This window comes from Garra rufa, chromosome 17, assembly GCF_049309525.1.
Source record: "Garra rufa chromosome 17, GarRuf1.0, whole genome shotgun sequence".
Classification (NCBI taxonomy): Eukaryota; Metazoa; Chordata; class Actinopteri; order Cypriniformes; family Cyprinidae; genus Garra; species Garra rufa.
The window spans coordinates 35135831-35160618 of record NC_133377.1 but is presented as its reverse complement, the minus strand read 5'-3'; the positions used below and the strand labels follow the sequence as shown (position 1 = coordinate 35160618).

At 37.3% G+C, this 24788-nt stretch overlaps 2 protein-coding genes across 2 annotated transcripts in view; one reads left to right on the top strand and one right to left on the bottom strand.

Annotated features, from left to right (window-relative positions):
- bop1 (BOP1 ribosomal biogenesis factor) overlaps window positions 1–24788 on the bottom strand; it is a 94797-nt gene that overhangs the window by 37900 nt on the left and 32109 nt on the right. The window lies entirely within an intron of this gene.
- On the top strand, window positions 18052–24253 carry scxa (scleraxis bHLH transcription factor a). Its single transcript, XM_073822249.1, has 2 exons — window positions 18052–18946; window positions 23580–24253. Exons 1-2 carry the CDS (start codon window positions 18377–18379, stop codon window positions 23616–23618), a joined length of 609 nt encoding a protein of 202 aa, XP_073678350.1. The 5' UTR covers window positions 18052–18376; the 3' UTR covers window positions 23619–24253.

The following is a 24788-nucleotide window of genomic DNA, read 5'->3' as shown; positions in this document are numbered from 1 at the left end:
TTTTATATTGAGCTTAAAAACCATCAATACAATAATATTAATATCTTACTTTTCAGGTTTTCATAAAATGTACATTAAAAATAGAACAAATATTTTTTATAAATATATGTATATGTACAGTAGTCAACATTCGAAGTGGATCAAAACCTTTCATCAAATTTGTCCTAAAACCAAAATGAATACCCGTTCTTATCTTAGGACAACTTTTGGTGAACTTTTTTGATCCACTTCGAATGTTGACTACTGTATATGTATATGTATGTATATATATATATATATATATATATATATATATATATATATATATATATGTGTATGTGTGTGTGTGTGTGTGTGTGTATGTGTGTGTGTGTATAATCGTAGAATTATTATGGAGTCATTTTTAGTTTTAGTTTACTATAATAACCCAGTAGAAGAAATAAAGTATTGAGGACAAGTCATTTGGGGCACTTTCATGGAGCTTTCCTTGTTCTGTTTAAAGCAACAGCACATTTTCACAAGCTATTCCTTTAAGAAGGCAGAGCATCAGTGAGTTTGGTGTCAGTCAGCATGCAGACGCAGGTTTCAGAGAGCTCCAGCAGTGAATGATTGAATGCATCTGATCATTAAACGGATGACTCAGGCAGGTGGTCCCGCTTTGGAAAGGACGCGGCTCTCTGCTGGGTTCCTAGGGTTCACAGGCCAAAGTGGCATCGGCCCATCAAGACGCGCGGTGGCAGATGCGTGACAGGTTAATCCATCAAAACAGGTCAGGAGTCCTCAAAAAGCCCAATAATAACAGAGTAAAAGAGGCAGTTCTCGTCGTGGTATCCATAAGAGCTGTGGGTGAAAATAAAGTTGGTGGTGCTGTCAGAAGAGCTGAAGGAAAATCCACAGGTCTGTCTTTCAAGAGAACGCCTCACATTTTCCGCTCCTCGACACCGGTGACCTTTGCCTCACGGTGGCGGAATTCCTTGGCTGCGGGAACATCCTTGGAATTGCAGCACGGAATTTGCGAAAGTTGTGACTTCATCGTTCGTAATGAGGTCGAGATCGAAATAATATGGCAAAACAAACACTATTCAAAATGATTCAGCAAGTGCTGTTTGTTTGAATAAAGAGGAATGTGTATTTAAACTAGTCTAGAGTTTACCTCATGCGGGGGTAAACCAGAGCAGAAATGCAGTGTTTGAAGCGATGGTATATTTTCCAAGACTGGGCAAAATAGATTTGTGTGGTCGCAGATGGTGTGATAGTGCATAAATGTGCAGTGGAACGAATGGAAATGAGCAGGAGATTATAGAGAGGATTTGTCTGAGGCTGAAGAGATCCTGAAACATCTGTTGACAGGAGGAATAGTAAAAAGACAGGATATGATTGGGGAAAAAAATGGCATGGGGATTGGGAAGTGGCACAAAAGGGATTCAAAAGTGTGTCGACCACAAAAGAAGGTTATCGAGACTGTTATCAAGTTCTCCAAATAGTAAAGGAGATGCTAGGGTGTTATGAATAACTAAAATATTTTCAAAATCAATGAATGTAACACAATGGGCAAAAACATCTGAAAATCAGGCTAATAGAATATCCTTTTATATATAAAAAAAGTCATAATGAGGCCCAATGAAGAGATTGAAATAGTATGTAAAACAAAATGTACTCAAAATATGTAAAAAAAAAAAAAAAAAAGTTTTTTTTTTGCAACTGTCAGCATGTACCATTTGCTTTGATCAAGAAAAATGTAAAAATGTATTTAAAACGTATAAAACTTAAATTAAAAACAAAAATAAATATACATAAACTAAATGTGTTTATTAAAAATGCATTCAAATGCATTTATTTATATATATATATCCATCTATCTATCTATACATCTATCTATCTATCTATCTATCTATCTATCTATCTATCTATCTATCTATCTATCTATCTATCTATCTATCTATCTATCTATATATATATATATATAAAATTTATATAAAATGATATTTTTTATTTTAAGTTTGAATATTTTAATATTTATTTTGAATATTTCATTTTTAAATATATATTTTTTGTTTCTTGTGATTTTTTTACTTTAGTTATACTGTTTAAGTTTAAACTACAATTTAAAAAAATCTCTGATGTAATATAAATATCTTATTTTTCATAACGATTCTTAAATTTTCTTTAAACGTAAAAATTTATATTAATAAAATACACAAAAATAGGATATAGACAGTTGTTTTTAATGGTTTTTGTTTACTGTTTTAGTACATCACAGATTACAATTTATAATCTATATCTTAACTATACAACTATATATTTATGATTTATGAAAATGTATAAAACCTGAGTTATCTGTTTTTGCAAATGATATGTCTTTTTAATTAAAAATGTAAAAGACTATTAATTAAGATATTACTAGAAATATATAAAATTAGAAAGACTACGTAAACTAAAACAATTTAAAGAAATTAATATTAATATATTAAATTATTATAAAATAATGGATTTAATCTTTTATTGTATTATTGTATACATGTATAAATGTATAAAATATTATTCTAAAAAATAGATAAAATTAGAAATAAAAAATACGAATGTGTTTTCTATTTTACAGCAACATTTCCGCCAGGTTCCCAAAATACCCTTTCGGTCTGTCTGACAGGGCATTACATCATAAGGGAACCCACCACTACTTGCGCTCAACCCGAAAAAACTACTCACAGTCACTTTCTTAAATGCTGACAACAACCTGAAGCCGTCTAGACAGAAGGAAAGAGCAGACAGCCTCATTGCTACCAAATGCATCAAAGCGTTCAACTGCCCATTTCCAGCGGCCGGCTCCAAGCCGCAGAGAATTGCCTCCTGACACAAAACAGAAATCGCCAATCCCCAACAGGAGCAAAACACACGGGAATAATGACACAGGACACGACGTCTTTCCACAGAATGGAAATTATACGCTTTCTGAGAATGCGACGTCACCGATCGGCTGCGCTGCCAAAGTGAGTCAGGCCTACACGCCGATTGGTGTTTGAAGTGGAGCTCATGGGAGAAAGTTGCATCCTCCCACTGTCAGTAAGAGTGATTCAGGTCGGGCTTGCGTGTGTGAGTCAGGACGAGCCGTAATCCATCGTGGCAGAAGACCGAGCCGCTTGATGAAGGTGCAGAATCGTTGCGTTACTGCAGCTTCAGCAACCCATTCATTTTTCTTCTCCTCTACTCTTCTTTCCGCATTTCTCGTTTGGCTCCGGTGCTCAAAGCCAGAGCGCAAAGCATCCCACCAGCGTGCTGTCACTCGGGAGCACTGAATGGAAGTTGTTTTTGGAGCGGGAACCGCATGCCTGGAAGTGAAGCATTCCCGCTCGGCTGCCTGACCGAATCCTGGAAGCGCGGGGGAAAATATATATATGTATTCTCGAAAAGAGTTAAAAAGAAGAGTCTGCTTTCAATCGCAGTACTGCGTCACACTATGTGCCCTAAAACATCTGCGACTCATCTTTCACACAACTATTTGGGGCCAGTCTGGCTGGCAGAAAACTGCAAGTTATCACCCATTTTTTTGGTCCTATACCAGGTCATATTCACCAGCTGTTGGGCACCAGTGAGCTTTTTGGAAGGACCAGTGACCTTTATACTTCAGTCCTTTGTTTACTCCTTCAATTGCAAGTACTCAACACAGATCAGTTTTAACATTTAACATGCATACACTTGATAATGGCAAAGTTTGTTTTTAGACACATTCAAAAATAAGCCACCATTAAAAAAAAAAAACAAGACAATAAAATGATAAAAAAATAAATAATGAACAAATAAGAGGTAAATGAATAAAATAAGTCAATAAATGGATAAAATAATAAAAGTAAATGAATAAAATAATAAAAGTAAGCTGAAAAAATAAAGCACAAATAAATAAATAAATAAAGAAAGAAAGAATAAAAAATACATAATAATGAATAAATACATAGATGAATAAAAGTGAATAAATCAAAAGTATAAAATAAAAAAAATAAATATAACTTAAAATAAATAAATAAATAAATAAAAAAAGAATTAAATAAACCAGTAACTTAATAATAAAATCCAGAAGACAATAAAATAAATTAAAAATAGAAAAAGAGAAAAGTAGTAAAATACAAATTATAAAATGAACTAACAAAATTAAAAATGATAAAAATAACTGAATGAAATATACAAAAGAATAATATAGAAAATCTACAAAATAAAGATATAAAAATAACAAAATGTTTTTAAATACAAATTTGACAAATAACTAAAAATCTACAAAAGAATACAACAAAAAGTAGAAAAGTAAAATGCAAATTATAAAAATAACTGAATGAAATAAAATAATAAAATAAAATACAAAAAATAAATGAACAAAATTAAAAGTTGAAAATAAGTCAAATACAAATTGCACAAAATAAAATAAAAAAGTAGAAAAGAAATGAAATACAAATTATTAAAAAAAAAAGTAGAAAAGTAAAATACAAATAAAAATACCTAAAAATCTACAAAAAATTTAATAAATTAAAAAGTAGAAGAAAATAAATAAACTACTTATAAAAACAACTGAATAAAATCTACAAGAGAATAAAATAAATTAAAAATAAGTAGAAAGGAAGTGAAAAAAATAATAAGAAATGAAAATCTACAAAATCATAAAATAAAGTAAACAGGCAGAAAAGGAGTGAATGACAAATAAAAATCACTAAAAATCTACAAAATAATAAAATATGGATGAAAGAAAAAAGTAAATAAATGAATAAAAGAAAAAGGACATGCTCAAAATAAATCTATAAATAAAACTATATAAAAGACTAATGTAAATGACTTAATATATGAAGGAATAAATAAATTAAATAAATTTACTAAAATAAATAAAGTAAATGAATAAATAAAAAAGGAATAAACCGAATAAAACTAATGTACTGAAGAACATAAATAAATACAAGACTAAGTAAATAAATAAACTGATTGGTCAAATCAAGCAACCAATAAACGAGTACACCCAACCTTACTCCGTTTGCGCAGCATGAGTGTCCTCCACAGCAGGGAATGCGCTGCGGTCAGACCCCGCTGGATGAGCACACTTGGTCGCCCACGAGCAGACAGATCAAGACCAGTCCATCTGCTTTATTTTGCAAACCACTTCTTCGCTTTCATTCAACGTATCTACACTGCCGCTCAGACGGGCCGAGTGTCTAATCGTGATGTCGACATCCAAAGATGTTCCTGTCAACAGATACCAAACAAACAGCACATGTGCAGCGCAGCGATGATTTCCAAATGACTGATACGGTGGCAGCCAAGTTTTCCCATGACAGTTAGTGAAAGCAAACAACCACCTAAAAGGGACGGTTATTAAAAGCAGAGATATTAGCCCTGGACTCTGATAATGCCTTAAACAGCTGAAGGAAGGGTTACGGATGTGGCGTATCAACTGCAGGGCTTGCGGTCGGAGTCCCTGGTCCCTGTACAAGCAGAGAGGGTCTATTAGGAAAGTGTGTTTGATATTTCAGACGTTTATGGATGTGTCTGGTTGACCAGGCCGATCTCGGCGTATGGGAGCAGGGGTGGGCGATACAGCACCTGTACGTCTGTCAGATGGATGGCAGTCCAAGTCCTGAGGGACGACGAGAGCCTTGTTTTTACTAAGAGACTGACTGACCACCAACGCTGACAGAAACATTCCCAAAAAGGAAAAGCAGCAACACATGACAGTGCGGCTTTCGTGTGGGTCTAGGAAGTTACCAGATTTAGATTGGTTAAAATTTTTATTTTTAAAAAATGACTTGTACAGCAGCATTTTAGTGCCATCAGGGTCTAGACTAAGACCAAAATGGCAAAATGTTGTGAATATTAAAGAAACAATGGCGGATTTGGTTTTCAAGCTTAAAGGGGTCATCGGATACCCATTGTCCACAAGTTCATAGGATTCTTTAGGGTCTTAATGAAAAGTCTATAATATACTTTGGTTAAAAATTATCATTAGTAGTGTAAAAAACCCACCCTTTTACAGTACCTTGTCAAAATCAGCTCTGCAAAAAATAAAAAATGGTTCTTCTATGGCATCACTGTAAAAACACCTTTATTTTCAAAAGTGTATTATTAGTATCTGGAAACTAAAATGGTGAACTAGACTGAAATTAGACTAGAAAAAAAGTCTAGAGTTTGGAAAGAACTCCAAATCAGAACTAGAGTAAGACTAGTGTTCAGAAAGACATTATAAATCCTCAAAATGGAACGATGACAATATAGCTTTTGTGTAAGTCTGGGAAGTTACTGGAAAATAAAAACAAAACACACAAATTACAACAGCATAAGTTTTTTCTTCTGTTGAACACAAAAGATGATATTTTAAAGAACGTTGACAAACTAACAGTTGTCAGTAGCCATTGACTTCAATATTGTAATTTGTATTTTCACTATGAAAGTCAATAGCTACTGTCAACTGAACTGAACTATGGATAGTTCACCCAAAACTAAAAAATCTGTCTCTCAGGTGTGAATTTCTAAATATTCATGGGTCATTGCCACTCCTTCGCATACTCCCTATCGATCACAAAACATGTCTTAGAAAATTTTGTAGAAAACACTCTAGCCTACCACATCCAGTTCTTAAAAGTCTTGTGAACAAATGTTCTGTATGTGTTTCATGGCCTTATTTCAGTGACTTAAAAAAATGTTGGTTTTCACAAACCACGCATAAACGCTATTTTCTCAAAAACACAAACATGTACATACATTCATGTTGCTTACATATTGTTGTAGCCCAATTTGTGCTGATTACAATGTAATCAGACTTAAGCAACTGATATGTTTCTAAGATACTGAAAAAAGCACAAATGTCAGGGCATGTCAAAACTTCCTCAGGACCCCAAAACACCCTCAAACCCCAGAGGGTTAATTTGTGTTCTGTAGATGAACAAAGGACTTAAAGGTTTGGAAAGACATGAGGGTGAGTAACTAATGACAGAATTTTTTATCTCTTTAAAATGTTAGTTTTATAATGCTACAACTTGATTTTCATAATTCTGATTTGTTCTCAAAATATTACTCTTTAAAAAGTGGAAAAGAATGATCATACGCAAGACATGAACACACCGGACCGCTGCTTTATAGTAGAAACTGAAGTTGTAATTCTAATTGAAAATGACAGTGACACTGTTTTTCATATTTAAAACCATAAAGCTGCTTGCTTTAAAAGCAGTCTAACTATGATGTGATGTGATGTAACTGAAGTGTGAATTGCAGAGCTGGTACAAAAATACCCATGTCTGCATTATCGGATGCTTTATTAGCTGGTATTTTCTCACTGCTGACATTTCAGTTGTATGTTTATTTTGATATTGATAGGAAAGTACGTAGAAAATATTTACATATTCATCTAAATAGGTGGCACTGGGATGTTCGCTAACAGTATACCCCTACTCAGGTATTGCAGACTTATTTTTACTCCTAAACAAATATCGAATAGCGAAGTTCGACATGATCATACTGGCGCATTTTGAGATATTAAAAGAGATAGTTCACCCGCAATTTTAAATTGTTGTCATTTACTTGTTCCAAGTTTTTTTCTTCTGTTGAACACAAAAGAAGATATTTTAAAGAATGTTGATAACAAAACAGTTGATGGTAGCCACTGACTTTCATAGTATTTGTTTGAATGTTATGGAAGTCAAAAGCTTCCGTTAACAGTCTGGTTACCAGCTATACCTGGGTGAACTGTCTTAAAGGTTTAACGAGCTAGTTCACTCAAAAATAAAAATTCTGTCAGTAATTACTCACCCTCATGTCGTTCCATCTTCGGAACACAAATTATGATATTTTTGATAAAAATCCGAGAGCTTTCTGACCCTACATAGACAGCAATGCAACTGAAACGTTAAAATAGTCCATGTGACATCAGTGGTTCAACCATAATTTTATTAAGGCTACGAAAAATATTTTCGTGCGCTTTTTGTTCAACAATTTCCTATTTTCTTTGTCAGTCTTCAATTGCTGTCTATGCAGGGTCAGAAAGCTCTCGGATTTTATCAAAAATATCTTAATTTGTGTTCCGAAGATGAACGAAGGTCTTACAGGTTTGGAACAACATGAAGGTGAGTAATTAATGACAGAATTTAAATTTTTGGGTAAACTCTCTCTTTAACCTGTAAAGATTTCAGTAAGCGTGTGGGAGATACAATACTTAGGGACCGCAAATAAACAGAAATGTTGCAAAAGGCATTTTATGGCTGCTGTGTACAGAACCAGCAGGGTCTTGGTGGTAAAACACCTGAACATTTCTGCTGTTTGTTTTAAGAAGTGATGACTCACCCTCTCAAAACCAGTGCATTTAAAACATCAATTAATCTGTAAAGTTCTCCAGGGGCAATTTATGAAATCTAGCTTGAAATTGAAAAACGTGGCCATTTCAAATTCAATAATGCGTTTAGGTGCATTAGGTAACTTGATTTATGAATTCAAGCTGGCACGGAATATTTTCCAGCAGCAGTGCTGATTTGACGGAGGGCGTTTAACGCGAGGAGACGCTGGTTCTCGATGGGCACCGGGGCAGGAGAACTGCTTAAGACGGGATTTATGGAAGCGGTTCCACGGCTTACCCGCTCGGCACGGGCCACTGAGCGACAAGCCATTTGCAGACGGAGCAGCCTGCGTCTCCTCCCCACAAATGCAGGTTTGCATTTCCCTCTAATGGGATCATTTATAATCCCAGTAAACTCAAACTCCGCAGTGGAACACTGCCACATCCACACTTTCCATGAGGTCCATCCAAACAGGGCCATGCGTCTGCAGCAGGAATGCGTGCAGACGTGTTAGCGCACCGCATCCCCGTGCGCGCGAATGTGGGTGAGTGGCAGCTGCGCGCAGCCCATTAAGATGCCGCTAACATCCACCGCTAACAGCTCGCTGGAAAAATCGAAATTGGAAAATGATCACGGAATAATACCCAAACCAAAGTATCCTGCGTAAGGAATATGAGAAACTGAGCGGGACCCAAAGAGCTCTCCAAAACGCAGCACTTTTCACATTTGCTGCTCACTTCATTTTGACTTGTAAAAAAAACATATTAAATCGTCAATAAAAGCAAACACTCGAGAAAATAACGACAGAAAAAGATGTGGAACAAGTGATTAAGTACAAACAGTTATTCAAATGAAAAATGAACTAAAAAAAAAGTTTTAAAAATGAATTATACTTGGTTAAATTCATAATAGATACACTACCAGGCAAAAGTTTTAAAAGTGAGTTTTTTTTTTGTTTTTTAACATGTTTTTTAAGTCTCTTCTGCTCACCAAGCCTGCATTTAGTTGATCTAAAGTACAGCAAAAACAGTACAATTTAGAAATATTTTTACTATTTAAAATAAAATAATAAATAAAACTGTTTTCTATTTGAATATATTTTAAAATGTAATTTATTCCTGTGGTTTCAAAGCTGAATTTTTAGCATCATTACTCCAGTCACATGATCCTTTAGAAATAATATTAATATTCCGACTTGCTGCTCAAAAAACATTTATTATTATGTTGAAAACAGCAGAGTAGAGTTTTTTTCAGGTTTCTTTAATGAATAGAAAGTTCAGAAGAACAGCTTTTATCTGCAATAGAAATCTTTTGTAACATTAAATGTCTGTATCATCACTTTTGATCAATTTAAAGCATCCTTGCTAAAAAAAAAAAAAGCATTCATTTCTATAATTTCTTGGCTTTCTGAAGGATCATGAAACACTCAAGACTGGAATAATGATGCTGAAAATGTAGCTCTAAAAATCACAGGAATAAATTACATTTTAAAATATATTCAAATAGAAAGCAGTTATTTTAAATATTAAAAATATTTCACAATATTACTGCTTTTGCTGCGTTTTGGATCAAATAAATGCAGGCTTGGTGAGCAGAAGAGACTTCTTTAAAAAACATTAAAACTCTTACTGTTCAAAAACTTTTGACTGCTAGTGTAAAATGCACTATATATTTTATTGTTTTAGCAACCCTGTTGCCTCAGACAATATAATGGCCACTTTTCAACCATTTAATCAATTCCTAATGCACAAAATCAAGTCCCGCCCTATCGCTTTTCATTCAAAAATGGGTCAAATGCAGAATTAAAATGAGCTCCAAAGCCAAACCTCATTGATTTTATTCTTTCCATCCAGTCTCAATGCAAAAATGTCTTTTAAAGTTTTTTTAAAAGACCGTACATATCAATCCCTAATGATTCAACACGACAGAAGAAACTTTTCTTATAGTTCCTAGCCATACAGTAACCCCTAAAATTAAACAAAAGTGTCCAACAGCAGGCAGGCAAAAAAGTAGCTCAATCCAGAACAAATGTTAAAACAAGAGTCGGTGGACGTGTGTAAAATGCACGTGTGGATGGACTGCTCTCAATTAGGTCTTCCGGCCTTCATATTACAATGGAAGAAACCAACTCAGAGCCTCTGTAGTTTTGGCCTGTTTATATGCTTTACGCACTGTAAATGCACCCGAGAGAAAACACGTCATAAAAAAGAACAGGAGCGCTTTAACAACGGAAAAGTCACAATAAGAGCAATGAGAACAAAGGCCTCCGCCAGTCTAATTGCTTTTATTTGTTCTCTTCATATGACTCCGCCTTCTCTTCTGAATAAATTAACTGAAGTTATCGTCCAGAGTGACCTCAGCAGGTCCCGCATGCGTGTGTGCGAGCCGGATCACGTCTGGCTTAGATTAAGCGGTCTGTGCCTTTCTGAAAGCGATACAGGCGCTCTTTTGGACCCATCCAGACAAATCCACCCACTAGCTTATGGAACCAAGCAGCCGATCGCAGTACGCTGCACCCCGGGTGTTTAACCAAACACCGAAAACCCTGCGGCTTGAGAGGATTGGAGCCCAGAAAGCGTTTTTTCTGCTGGATTAGATGTCGCAGAGCTCCGGAGGAGGTCAGTGGGAGCTAATGGCAGTCAGATGGGATGCCGTTTCTCCGTTTAAGCGGCCCAACGGCGAGATAACGAGCGTTGTCATTCGTTACCCCAGAGGTCGATCTTTATGAGGTAGCGAGACATTCCATCTCTGCTGTGGTCTCGCTCGACCCTAATGAATGTCGTCACGTTATGACCCGGTTGCTGTAATGACTCGTCCCGGGATATACGGACTGCCGCAGTGAGCTCTCGCTTTAATGACTGAAAGGTCACAGCTGGGGTCTGGAAAGAAATATCGCCGTGTCATTGCGGTCGTGTCTGTGACACTAAAAGACATAAATGCTTCATCAAATGAGCATCTTTCTCTACTGTGTGCAGTGACAAATGCACTTACTTTTCTACTAAATATAAGGCTAAAAAGCTTGCCAACAGGTGCAGAGCACAAACGTGTCTTTTAAAAGACTGTCAAGAAAAACAAGTCCCTAAATCAATCAATATGACAAAAGAACATCTCATTATTTTAGTACACAGTTTTATGAACTTTTAAGTTAAGAAGAGTTTAATTAAATATCATCCCTTCAAGGTCAAGGTATTGCAAAGCAACCTCATGATATGATGAGTCATGGTTCAATATTTTGCAATAAATTGGGGAAAAAATCTATAAATAATAATGTTTAATAATGTATTGTATAATAATGTGGTTTGCCTTGTTTTTTTTTTTCTTAAATAATATGAACAGTTAAATATTAATGCATAAATCAAAAAGTTAATATATACAACTGGTCAAAAGTTTGGGGTCAGTTGTTTTTTTTTTAAATAAATTAATACTTTTAATTAGCAAAGATCAATTTTAATTGATCAAAAGTGACACTAAAGATGTTTGTAATGTTGCAGAAGATTTCCAGTATCAAATTATCTTGAAAAATGTAAAACAAACAAACAAAAAGTAAAAATTTATAATACATTTATAATGTCAAAATTTAAAATATTAAGCAACTCAACCATTTTTAACACTGGTATTAATTTAAAAAAAAAAATGTTTCTTGAGCAGCAAGCCAGCATATTACAATAACTTCTGAAGGATCATGTGACGTTGAAAACTGGAGTAATGATGCTGAAAATTCAGCTTTGCATCATAGAAATATATTACATTTTAAAACATACTCAAAAAGAAAACAGGATTTTAAATTTTTAATAATATTTTGCATTATTCTTGATTTTACTGTATTTCTAATCAAATAAATGTAGCTTTGGTAAGCATAAGAAGCTTATTTTAAAAACTTTTTTTTTTTATAAATCTTATCGAAACTTTTAAACAATACTGTAAGGATCTAAAAATATAAATATAAAATTGTGGAAATGTATCATAATGTATCAATATATCAAAAAATGCTTTATAACATAAGAACCTAAAAAAAGTAGCACTGGGATTTTAGTGAATCTTTTTATTTTGATGGTTGATTTTAAATTATACTCAACGATTCAACTCACCACCCATGTGATCCTGGACAACAAAACTAGTCATAAGGTCAATTATTTGAAATTGAAATTTATATACATTTGAAATCTGAATAAATAAGCTTTCCATTGGTGTATTGTTTGTTAGGATAGGACAATATTTGGCTGAGATACAACTATTTGAAAATCAGGAGTCTGAGGGTGCAAAAAAAAAAAAAACACACACACACACACACACACACACACACACACACACACACACACACACACACACACACACACACACACACACACACACACACACACACACACACACACTCGTGGCCAAAAGTTTTGAGAATGACACAAATATTAGTTTTCACAAAGTTTGCTGCTATACTGCTGTTAGATCTTTGTTTCAGTTGTTTCCGTGATGTACTGAAATATAATTACAAGCACTTCATACGTTTCAAAGGCTTTTATCGACAATTGCATGACATTTATGCAAAGAGTCAGTATTTGCAGTGTTGGCCCTTCTTTTTCAGGACCTCTGCAATTCGACTGGGCATGCTCTCAATCAACTTCTGGGCCAAATCCTGACTGATAGCAACCCATACTTTCATAATCACTTCTTGGAGTTTGTCAGAATTAGTGGGTTTATGTTTGTCCACCCGCCTCTTGAGGATTGACCACAAGTTCTCAATGGGATTAAGATCTGGGGAGTTTCCAGGCCATGGACCCAAAATTTCAACGTTTTGGTCCCCGAGTCACTTAGTTATCACTTTTGCCTTATGGCACGGTGCTCCATCGTGCTGGAAAATGCATTGTTCTTCACCAAACTGTTGTTGGATCGTTGGAAGAAGTTGCTGTTGGAGGGTGTTTTGGTACCATTCTTTATTCATGGCTGTGTTTTTGGGCAAAATTGTGAGTGAGCCCACTCCCTTGGATGAGAAGCAACCCCACACATGAATGGTCTCAGGATGCTTTACTGTTGGCATGACACAGGACTGATTGTAGCACTCACCTTTTCTTCTCCGGACTTTTTCCAGATGCCCCAAACAATCGGAAAGAGGCTTCATCTGAGAATATGACTTTGCCCCAGTCCTCAGCAGTCCATTCGCCATACTTTTTGCAGAAGATCAATCTGTCCCTGATGTTTTTTTGGAGAGAAGTGGCTTCTTTGCTGCCCTTCTTGACACCAGGCCATCTTCCAAAAGTCTTGGCCTCACTGTGCGTGCAGATGCGCTCACACCTGCCTGCTGCCATTCCTGAGCAAGCTCTGCACTGGTGGCACTCCGATCCCGCAGCTGAATCCTCTTTAGGAGACGATCCTGGCGCTTGCTGGACTTTCTTGGACGCCCTGAAGCCTTCTTAACAAGAATTGAACCTCTTTCCTTGAAGTTCTTGATGATCCTATAAATTGTTGATTTAGGTGCAATCTTAGTAGCCACAATATCCTTGCCTGTGAAGCCATTTTTATGCAACGCAATGATGGCTGCACGCGTTTCTTTGCAGGTCACCATGGTTAACAATGGAAGAACAATGATTTCAAGCATCACCCTCCTTTTAACATGTCAAGTCTGCCATTCTAACCCAATCAGCCTGACATAATGATCTCCAGCCTTGTGCTCATCAACATTCTCACCTGAGTTAACAAGACGATTACTGAAATGATCTCAGCAGGTCCTTTAATGACAGCAATGAAATGCATTTTCATGGCAAAGAAGGACTATGCAATTCATCTGATCACTCTTCATAACATTCTGGAGTATATGCAAACTGCTATTATAAAAACTTAAGCAGCAACTTTTCCAATTTCCAATATTTATTTAATTCTCAAAACTTTTGGCCACGACTATATATATAGCCTTTATAGTTGTCCAAATGAAGTTTTTAGCAATGTATATTACTTATCAGAAATAAAGTTTGATGTATTTACAGTAGGAAACTTACATACTATCTTCATGGAACATGATGTTTACTTAATAACCTAATGATTTTTGGCATAAAATATTTTTTTTTAACTTACACAATGTACTGTTGGCTATTGCTACAAATAGAACCGTGCTAGTAAAGTCTGGTTTTGTGGTCCAGAGTCACATACGTTCAGAAGAGCCAACATTACTGCATTTTCATATAGTTGTATTGTGTTATGTTTTCAATATTTCACTCACCTCACGGTTTGACTCCTAAACCAATTTCTTAGTCAAGTGATTTACAAACACCATGCAAATCTGTTCGAACGAAATAAACCGATTCAAAAGAATGATTCACACAACAATATCTGAGACTTCAAAACAGTGACGCTTTCATAGTGAAGCGGTTGCTTGCCTCTTCATGAAGACGCATCTTTGCAGACGTGCAACTGATACTCTTTAGTCTGGGGAGCGAATATGTCTGACTAGTGACTGGTAAAGCCATTTAACTTCAAAATTGGTTTCAAGAAGAAAAAAAGACATCTTTAAGGTTTTATTCCAATTGCCCTAAAAAAGAGAAAAGAGGAGGAAAAGTCCATTCGGAACAGGATGATCGTACACGTTTCGACATGCGGAAAGCATTATTTCAATACAATTGTGTTAAAAACTCAACTAGTGATTTACTGCTGCTAGTTAAACCAGGTCAAAAATCCCCTTTACAAGAATAAAATTAAAGAGTGCTCTCCCACTCAGAGGAATATAAATCTCTTCACTCGCAGCAGCCATTAACAAAACCATTTTCATTAATGAAAACATGAAACACAAAGGCTTCGTGCTTCAACAGACTGGGAACGTTTTCCATCTTAAATTTGAGGAGAAAGCAAGTTTCAGGTGTTAAGTGTTACGTTCCTGTTCTTCAAGAGGATGGGTTTCAAATGACCGTACAGGGAACGAATGAATGAATAAATTGCTCTTAAAAAGGAAAAGACTGTATAGTCTAGCTTGAAAAGTACATATCACTACTATTAACAATAAATAACAAATTAAAAAGTCCAACAAGTGAAACCAATAAGTACGGAAGCGAGCATTCAAGAGGATCCGCCTCTCCTGTGGTTTTGACCACGAGCAAACGCCGGAAATCAGATATCCCGTCTGGTCTTTAACTCGCATCGCTTATTAATGAGGTTGCGGTTCAAAGAGACTAAACATGAGACGACATTAATATGGATTTACCACGTCCTCAAAACGTCTTTTTCATCATCTCCATCTCAAGCCGCCATTTGTAGAGAAATGGTACGAAAACCACATCGTTACGCCGCCAGACTAGTCTTGAGCTAATGTCAAAAATATGAAATCTAGAGAAAATGAAGGGGGAAAAATGACAAGCCACCATTCATATCTTCATATTTTCCAGAGGGTAAATAGGAGTTGAAATTATAATGACATCAAGGAGTACACTTATAATCCATCAAATGGTTGCGTTGTATGGAAACGTATTTTTTATTTTTTTTTTACTTCAGCCACTTTTTTAGAACAGAAAGAAGACATTAGGATGAGAAAAGACCTGAACTTAGAGAACTATACATGCTGTTGTCCTGCAATTTCCCCTCAAAAAAAGGATGGTAAAGTCAAGTTGATATGTTTTGGGAACAATATTTTTAATGACTTACAGCTATAATGTTACAAAAGCGTGACAGAACATGTAATAAGTTCAGACAACCTTTTCAAACTTCTATAGTTAAGCTAAGCAAGACCATATAACTTTCCTCAAGATTATTCAAAAAAGTTCCAAAAACACAACATGACCAAAAAAGTTTCTCAGAGGATTTATCTTTATTTCATCACAAGATGGTGATTGGTGGTAATGACTAAGAGATGAACAGGTGCTACGATCTGAGTTATGGCCCCGGTGGATGATGTTATGTTGCTATTTCCCTCCCGTGACTAAACCGGTCCAGCCAGACAATGCTCTAAAATGTAAGACAACCCACTCATCTTCAAGGACAACATAGTTCATCAAGCTACCGGACAGTCACTGACTCAGCAAACGGAAGAAAAACCACAGGAGAGCAGACTCAACGCAAAAGACCGGGTCTGAGAAGGTTTGACTCTGACACATGGGTCACTGTAAAACCACCACTGAGGTAAGGTGATGGTTACAGAGATTAGGGGGAGGAGGGCAGAATGGGTGAAAGAATGACCCAAACTTTACAGATCTCCAGTTGAAGCCCTGGAGTGTGAAAGTCTCTCAGATGCAGTATAACTGTAAATGACGGGTGGACGAAAGAGGCGGCGGGAAAATAAAGATAGAGGGGCAAACAAGGTGGCAAGAATGAAGACAAGAACATAGGAATTATTTTAAACAAGTAAGGGAAGGAAGAGAGGAAAGAATGAATGGAAAGAAGAATGGAAATAAAGAAAGACGGAAAAGAATATGAATGAGACCAAAAGAGCAAGTAACAATTATATACATTTAGTAAAAGAAGAAAGGAGGAAGGAAGGAAAGGAAAAAAATGGTAATAATGATTAATCATCAGTAAGGAAGGAAGGAAGGAAGGATGGAAGCAAGAAAAAGTAATAATGATTTAAAATCAGTAATGAAGAAAGAAAGAAAGAAAGAAAGGGTAATGATTTAATATAAGAAAGGAAGGAAGGAATGTAGGAAGGAAGAAAGGTAGGATGGAAGGAAGGAAGGAAAGAAAGACGGAAAGAAAGATGGAAAGACAGAAAGAAAGAAACAGAAAGAAAGAAAAGGTAATAATTTAAAATCAGTAATGAAGGAACGAAGGAAGAAGAAAGCAAGAAAGAAAGAAAGAAAGAAAGAAAAAAGAAAAGGTAATAATTTAAAATCAGTAATGAAGGATGGAAGGAACGAAGAAAGAAAGAAAGGAAGCAAGGAAAGAAAAGAAAAAGAAAGAAAGAGTAATAATGATTTAAAATCAGTAATGAAGGATGGAAGGAAGGAAGGAAGAAAGAAAAAGAAAGAAAGAAAGAAAGAAAAGGTAATAATTTAAAATCAGTAATGAAGGATGGAAGGAACAAAGGAAGGAAGCAAGGAAGAAAAAGAAAGAAAGAAAGAAAGAAAGAAGGTAATAATGATTTAAAGGATGGAAGGAAGGAAGGAAGGAAGGAAGGAAAAGAAAGAAAGAAGGAATGAAAGAAACAAACAAAGACAGAAAGAATGGTAGGAAGGAAGAAAAAAGGTAATTAGTTAAAATCAGTAAGAAAGGAAAAGAGGGATGTAGAAAGAAGGGAAGGAAGGAAAAGTAAGAAAGTAAGAAAGAAAGAAAGAAAAAAAGAAAGAAAGGGTAATGATTTAAAATCAGTAAGAAAGGAAGGAAGGAATGTAGGAAGGAAGGAAGGAAGGAAGGAAGGAAGGAAAGAAAAGGAAGAAAAGGTAATGATTTAATATCAGTAAGAAAGGAAGGAAGGAAGGAATGAAGGGAAGAAGGAAGGAAGGAAAGCAAGCAGAGGGAAAATATGACAGAAAAAGGACAGTTGTCAGATATAAAGCAAGCAAATGAGTATGAAAGCAAGAATGCAAGAAAGAACCATTTCAAACCACTAAAAGCAAGCAAGAAGGAAAAAAAAAGAAAGGCCATTATTAACTGGGAGTTAAAAAAGCTGAAGTTGATAGCTGTATAGAACCACTTTGCTCCCTGCCTGAGCCGCCAGCTGGGATATTTGCATAAGCAGTAAAAGAGAGGGATGGACAGAGGGAAAGAGAGAGAGTGCGAGAGAGCGAGGGAGTGCGAGAGGGAGGAATCATACCAGACACTCCCACAACCTATAAAGCACAACCATACTGAAACACTCAGTGAAACCACACGTGGGTCTCTGCTCAGGGGGGAGAGCCAGTGCTGCACAGGGACAGACAGCCGGAGAAGGAGTGTGCATGTGCGTGTGTTTGAGGAAGCAAGACGTGGATTTCAGCTCGGATGGGATGTGAGTGAGGACAAACAACTTTAACCCTTCAGGATAGATTCTCCAAGTCAGCAAAACTAATTTTAAAAAGTCTGTCGTGGCAAAGCAATGTAATACCAGAGCGCAACTTCTACTAGAGGAAACAAGTGCAGGACTGGAGAGATCCATGCATTACAAACTCTAGAGTCTTACAAGCAACGTTTGAGTTACGTGTGGAGAGTTTTCAGCGATGTCTTTCGCGATGGTACGACCGGCTCCCAGCCGATACCTGTATTCGGAGATCTCAATGATGTCGGAGGACGATGAAAACGGCAGCGAGAGCTCAGGATCGGACGATCGCTCATTTCGCTTGGACGGGTCGGGATACGAGCTTAAAGTTGGAAGGAAGCGGAAACCTGGTGTAGGAGGTGGTGCACGGCTAATAGCGATGCCACCCGACACCACCGGGACAATCGGACCCGTGATAGAGGGTCGTCAACGCAACGCAGCCAACGCACGGGAGCGGGACCGCACCAACAGCGTCAACACAGCCTTCACCGCGTTGAGGACTCTCATCCCAACGGAGCCCGCCGACCGGAAGCTGTCCAAGATCGAGACCTTGCGGTTGGCGTCCAGTTACATCTCCCACTTGGGAAACGTCCTCCTCGTGGGTGAAGCTTGTGGGGACGGACAGCCGTGCCACAGCGGAGGGCCTTCCACTTCAAACTACTACCACCACCATGGATCACCAAACCGGGACTCGGAGAACTCGCAGCCCAAACAGATCTGCACATTTTGCCTCAGCAACCAGAGGAAACTGGTGAGTGAGACGCATGCAGGTGTTCTCCGTTAGGGTTGTGCAATGATCTGGACGTGTTCACGTCCACAAACAAGGCAGAAATACAGCTGAGCTTTGGGGAGGGATAAAAGCGAGGGTCTGAATCATTCTCTGCTAGTAAGGTCACTGAGGGCACTGAGTTAGTCAGGATACAGTTGGGTTGCATTGAACATTTTCAAAATAAACTTGTAGAGCGCTTTTGTTTATTTGTCGAGTGTCTATCAAACAAGTAGTTGCATTGGTTTGTTTTCCTTTCTACAAAGTATTTCTTTTAATTCTAGCCACAACAAAGCTAACCTAACTTCAACAGAAAGCTGATAAGGCATCATTTTGCACATGCTTTCCGAGGCATAATCAACTAGTGGTTTCTACACCGGCCAACTATGTCTTTTAGTGAATGTGTGTTGTAAGTCTCAGCCTCCCCGAGATAACGTTTGTCACTGAAAGCCGTCCTCGGTGCTCTGAAGCTGAGTTATGACTTCATCCACATGTCCTTTTCCATCAAGGGCGATATCTCTGTTACAGAGAGCGCTGCTACCATGACCTCATAGACAGATGCAGTGAAAGATCGGATTAAATGTAGCCCGACGGAAAATATCCAATCAACAAAGAGTCTGTCAGGTAATATACAAACACATCATCCATCTCTTCCCCCGGCGAGCGTGACTGCGCTGACCTTGGCCCGTGGAGCCAACACCGCAGCACATTAAAAATAAAACCGTAAATCACGCTCTGGCTGTGAGGAATACAATGACACCAAACCAAAAACAGGGGGGAAAACTGTAATTTAAACTTGCGTGGCGAAGAACTGTCAGAGGTTGAAATATAACATACGCTCGAGACAATTACACTCCGCCATGACACAAGAGCATTTTTGGTCAGGGTATCTCACCACCGCAACGCGCGTTTAATCCTCAAAAACCTGAAGTGCTTCCAGAAGCCGTGTTCTTTTTCTGGATCTTTGAAAGTAAAGTCTGTAGCGAAGGAAATAAACAATAAAAGATAGTCGTGGGTACTCAGCAACTAATGGCTGAATTACAACAAACCTAGTTTTGGCCATTTATGACAAGTTAGCAATTGGGAGGCATAAATATGCAAATGCAAATGGTCCGTGATCTATATATCAGGCCATGAGAATCTAGGGAACATCTGCTGCTGGGTATTTCCCCCCAAGTAGCCATGCACCAACCTCAGCGTTTCGCTCTCACATCCTGTGTTGTTCTTAGGTGCTTCCTCGTTGCCCAATTAATATCCTTGTCAAGCACGACATGCAACCTGCTCGGACCTTCGTAAATCTTTCAGAAGAGATTTTCACAGATTTCTGAAAGGAACACGGCGGTCTTTGCACTTTAAGCCGAGAGCATTAAGTCTATTAAATTGTTGAGATTTCGATGGATTTATCTTGTAGCAGGGAAAACACAGAGTAGAAAAAAGGGAAGACATTTCCTGAACAATTTATATAAGCCAAAATGATGTAATCAGCTGCTATTTATTCGTTATTTGCAACGAAACAACTGAGCTTTAAAAGTCCAAGTGTCCAATTCAAGTAGTCAGGTTGCTAAATTGGCTACACAGGCAACTGTTACTCTCTAGATAAATTATCAACTCATTGAGCATCCATGAGACATTCAATATTGTACACACCACACCGTCTATTTCAGACTAAAGCAAATGTATAAAATAAATTTTAACAGGCAACTTAAAGGTTTTATTTGCTAAACTGTTTGTGGTAAAGCTGTTGTTGAAAATCACATAGAAACCAGCCAGAAACCACAAAGCCATGAACAACAACAGGCCAAAGGCCAACGCTCCCATTTCAGGCCATAACCTTAATCCGTACAAAACGAAATGATAGATCTTTATAAGTCTGATCGAAAATTACGCCCATGTCTTCGGGATTCCAGTGGCAGGCAGATATTTGAAACAGACCGGGCCTTGCCTTTGTAGTACGCTTTCAGAAGTGGGTCTGTGTGCTCCAAAACCGCACTCGTCTCTTTTACCCCTACTTAGTGCTCATTACGCCGTGAAAGTATCACTCAGCCAAGACGCGCGGCTTTATTGTTTCTAAAGAAAGAGAAAGACGAAATAAAGAACACACACACACACACACACACACACACACACACACACACACACACACACACACACACACACACACACACACACACACACACACACACACACACACACACACACACACACACACACACACACACACACACACCAGGGGAAAGACGTAGAGGTATAACTGAATTCAAATGCTCGGGTTTTCGCCAAAGTTAAGCGTCTGTAAGCTGACACAAAACAGACAGCTGCGTCGAGATTCTCCAGCGAAACGGACGCTTAAATCAAACGCAGACAGTCGTGCGGCAGAAAACTGCTACTTTTGTCTGCTAAGACGCTCAGGACTCAAACAGATTTGTGTCTATATAAAAATGATCGATTTTACCCTAAACATTTTCCAGCTTTTGATGCATCTGGCGGTTTTATCTGCATTTATTTTCATCTTGGACAGTAACTAGTATTTTCTTCATCACTAAATCCACATGGTTTGTACCACAAATATGACAGAGCGAGAAATTCCCTCTATTTTGTTGTTTTGACACCATCTTCCTCTGTCATTAGTGGCGGACATTTGGTTTCTTGCAGGTGAGGATGTAGATTGCATAACCAGATTGTCTTCTTCACAGTTATGGCGTCAACTGAATAAAAACTAACGTGGGTCATATTTTCTGCATAATTATCGAGACTTCTCTCATTACGAGCATATGGAAGAGTTTAGAGCCTTTCGCTCTAACGGGAGCCCGAACATTTGACACAATATGAAATTATTTGAAGTGTTAGCAGCGCACATTAAAGAGCCAACATTTTTCCCTCCGTAAACTGCCGTTTCATTCGAACGTATCCTGAAAGATTTGGCCAAAAGCGAGATCTTATAAAACCGCCAAATGTGAATACTTCAATACCTTCTGGAAAGTGAAGGCACATGAATTGAAGTCGGGCTGGAATTGGGTCATCCTTTACCACAGGTGGGGCGGTACGCTTCATAACCATAAACGAAGGGAAACTAGTGTTTTCGCTTGTGGGCAGCAGCGAAAAGGTCTGTGCAAATACTCCCGAACACTATAAAAACAATCAAAAGAGTGTAAATGGCACATTCAAAGGGTGCAAGACTCATATATAGGGATTAGCTCAAACACAAGACTGGTTTCAATAATCAACCCGTCCTGTCACCACCGAGAGGCTAGAGTTACACGTTTAAACACATGCGTGCACACACACCGTCTCATTGTGATCTTTAGAAGGCTGTCAACGTTAAACGTCAACCTGAGGTGAAGCCAAATATTTGGGTTAAGAGCAGCCGCTTGAAGAGGTGAACACCAATTTATTGATATAAAGATATTCGAGAATTTGCCTTGATTTGTTTCCTGCCTCAAAGTACTTGGAAATAATGTGTTTATAAAGGACTTCAGACCGAGGGGAGCGTACGATCAATCTGGGCATTTGGACGTAAGCTCCAGCAATAATAATTTCTTTACGGCGTGTTAGACAGGATATGAAAAGCAAATGTAGGCAAAATCCTATTAGTTTGGCCGTAAGTGATCCCTGGAGTCAGAGCGCTGGTGACTTTAAAGTGGCACTGAACTTAAAGGAGGGGCTGGGGGGGGGGGGAGAAAAGAGGAGTGAGAAGGAAAGAAAGAAAGGAAAACGTTGAGGGTCAGAGTTATTTTCAAATGGGATTCTGTCTGACTTCATCAGTTAAGGTTGAGTGTTTTGACTAGAAACTCCGCCTACATCAGATGGGGGCCGCAGGAACGATGGCATTCCATCTGCTCCCGTTCTAAGCAAAGCAAACTGGGAAATGTGAGCCAGGTGTGTGTGCGTGCTACCGCAAATGGAAAGGTGATAGGAGAAAAACAGCAGGCGCGTTAATGCCAAACCACCAGCCTGCAGGGAGAAGGGCGACATGAACCCTCAGGAGTCAACAACTCCTGAAAAACTGAGAACTGAAAATCAATAAATATGAAGTTTTTGTAAAATTTTGGATAAAAGAATCTCTTAAACAAGTTACATAAATAATAAAATGTAAATAAAATGCTATTTAAATAATGCAAATGTGTGACCCTGGACCACAAAACCAGTCGTAAGGAACACGTATATTTGTAGCAATAGCCAACAATGCATTGTATGGGATAAAATGATCGATTTTTGTTTTATGCCAAAAATCATTAGGATATTAAGATCATGTTCCATGAAGATATTTTGTAAATGTCCTACCGTAAATATCTCAAAACTTAATTTCATTTGGACAACCTTACAAGTGATTTTCTCAATATTTTGATTTTTTTGCACCCAAATATTGTCCTATCCTAACAAACCATACATCTATGCAAAGCTTATTTATTCAGATTTCAGATTATTGACTCATGACTGGTTTTGTGGTCCAAGGTCACACATTTAAATACATTTTAATGCTTTTATAATAAAAATAAGAAATGAAAATAAATTAACTAAAATAATCAAATTATTATTGTTCTTGTTTAAAATAAGAACAAAAAAAAAATGGTTGAACCTGACATTTTTCATAACTAATCTTTATTTTTTCTCATTTCAGAGCAAAGACAGAGAGCGGAAATCAGCCCTGAGGAGTTAAGCCACGACGCAAATGGATTTACAAAATATCATCATCACTAATGTACAAAAGCTGTTGACTGCAAAACGCAATGTTGTGGTGTATATATGCAAATATCAATTCATATTTAATTATTTGTAAATCGCCATTGGACTGGAGTGTTTTTATTGGAGAAAAACCACATGTATGACTGGAAAAAGACCAGACTGCAGCGACTTGATTGTGCAAGAGCTGAACATCCCGACACAGACTTCATCCATTTCCACGTTTTCTGTGCATTTACACGTCAAGCTACACCAAATGTTTATGGTTGACCACAGGGAGTTAAGGTAAAGCTATTCACCAAAGACTATCCGAATAAGTGGACTGTATTGACAAGGCTGCAAACGATCACATCACTTTCAATCCCAGGAGACTTGGAGATAACGTATCAATGATGGAACATCTTCCACTATTCCAAATCAAAGAGGATCTTGGGACAGAGTGCTCATATTGAGGACATAAACAGACGCGAACTGATATGTGGCACGTTATTTCTTACAAAAGACACTTAGCCTGACTATGAAAGCGCAATAAATTCAATAAATGCAGTATACTGTATGTCTAATATGGCAAATTACATATATTCTTCATTGTTTAAATTAAAATTTACTGAACAAACCGAGTGAAAACCACCTGCGTTTTCTTTCTGGTATGACTCAACATCGTGTCACAAAGACGTCTGGATATCTTTGTCATCCAGTAATTTGGCCAAAACCTCAAAACGGCTACAAAAACAGTCCCTGCAGATAAAGATCAACACGTTCATTCTATCATCTCTGTAGATCATCTCTCATCACGAGTCTGTGAAGACTAAATATTTAATTTCACATTCTCTTTCTGTGTTTCATTAGGTTAAGAAATACAAACAGATCTAGAGACACTTGCATAGTCTTATATTTCACAAACGCAGACATAATACTTCAAGATTTATTCAGCGTTATCAACTAAAACTGGCAAGAATGGTTGTTTATGATCTATTGTAGTGATTCTCAATATTTCTGACTCAAGGTTTACCGGATTTCTACCTGATAAAAGATTTTAAGCTTATGAAAAGAAAAAGATGGGGTGACGTGACATAAGAAATGTTTGTGTGTGAAATCTATCTATCTATCCTTTTACAACAAAGAATAAAAGTATATAAAAAAATAA

Excerpts from the sequence above, each read along its gene's own strand:
- scxa (XM_073822249.1), top strand. The coding sequence starts at position 18,377 with ATGTCTTTCGCGATGGTACGACCGGCTCCCAGCCGATACCTGTATTCG. Across the intron at positions 18,947-23,579 it reads TCAGCAACCAGAGGAAACTG|AGCAAAGACAGAGAGCGGAA; the intron begins GTGAGTGAGACG and ends TTCTCATTTCAG.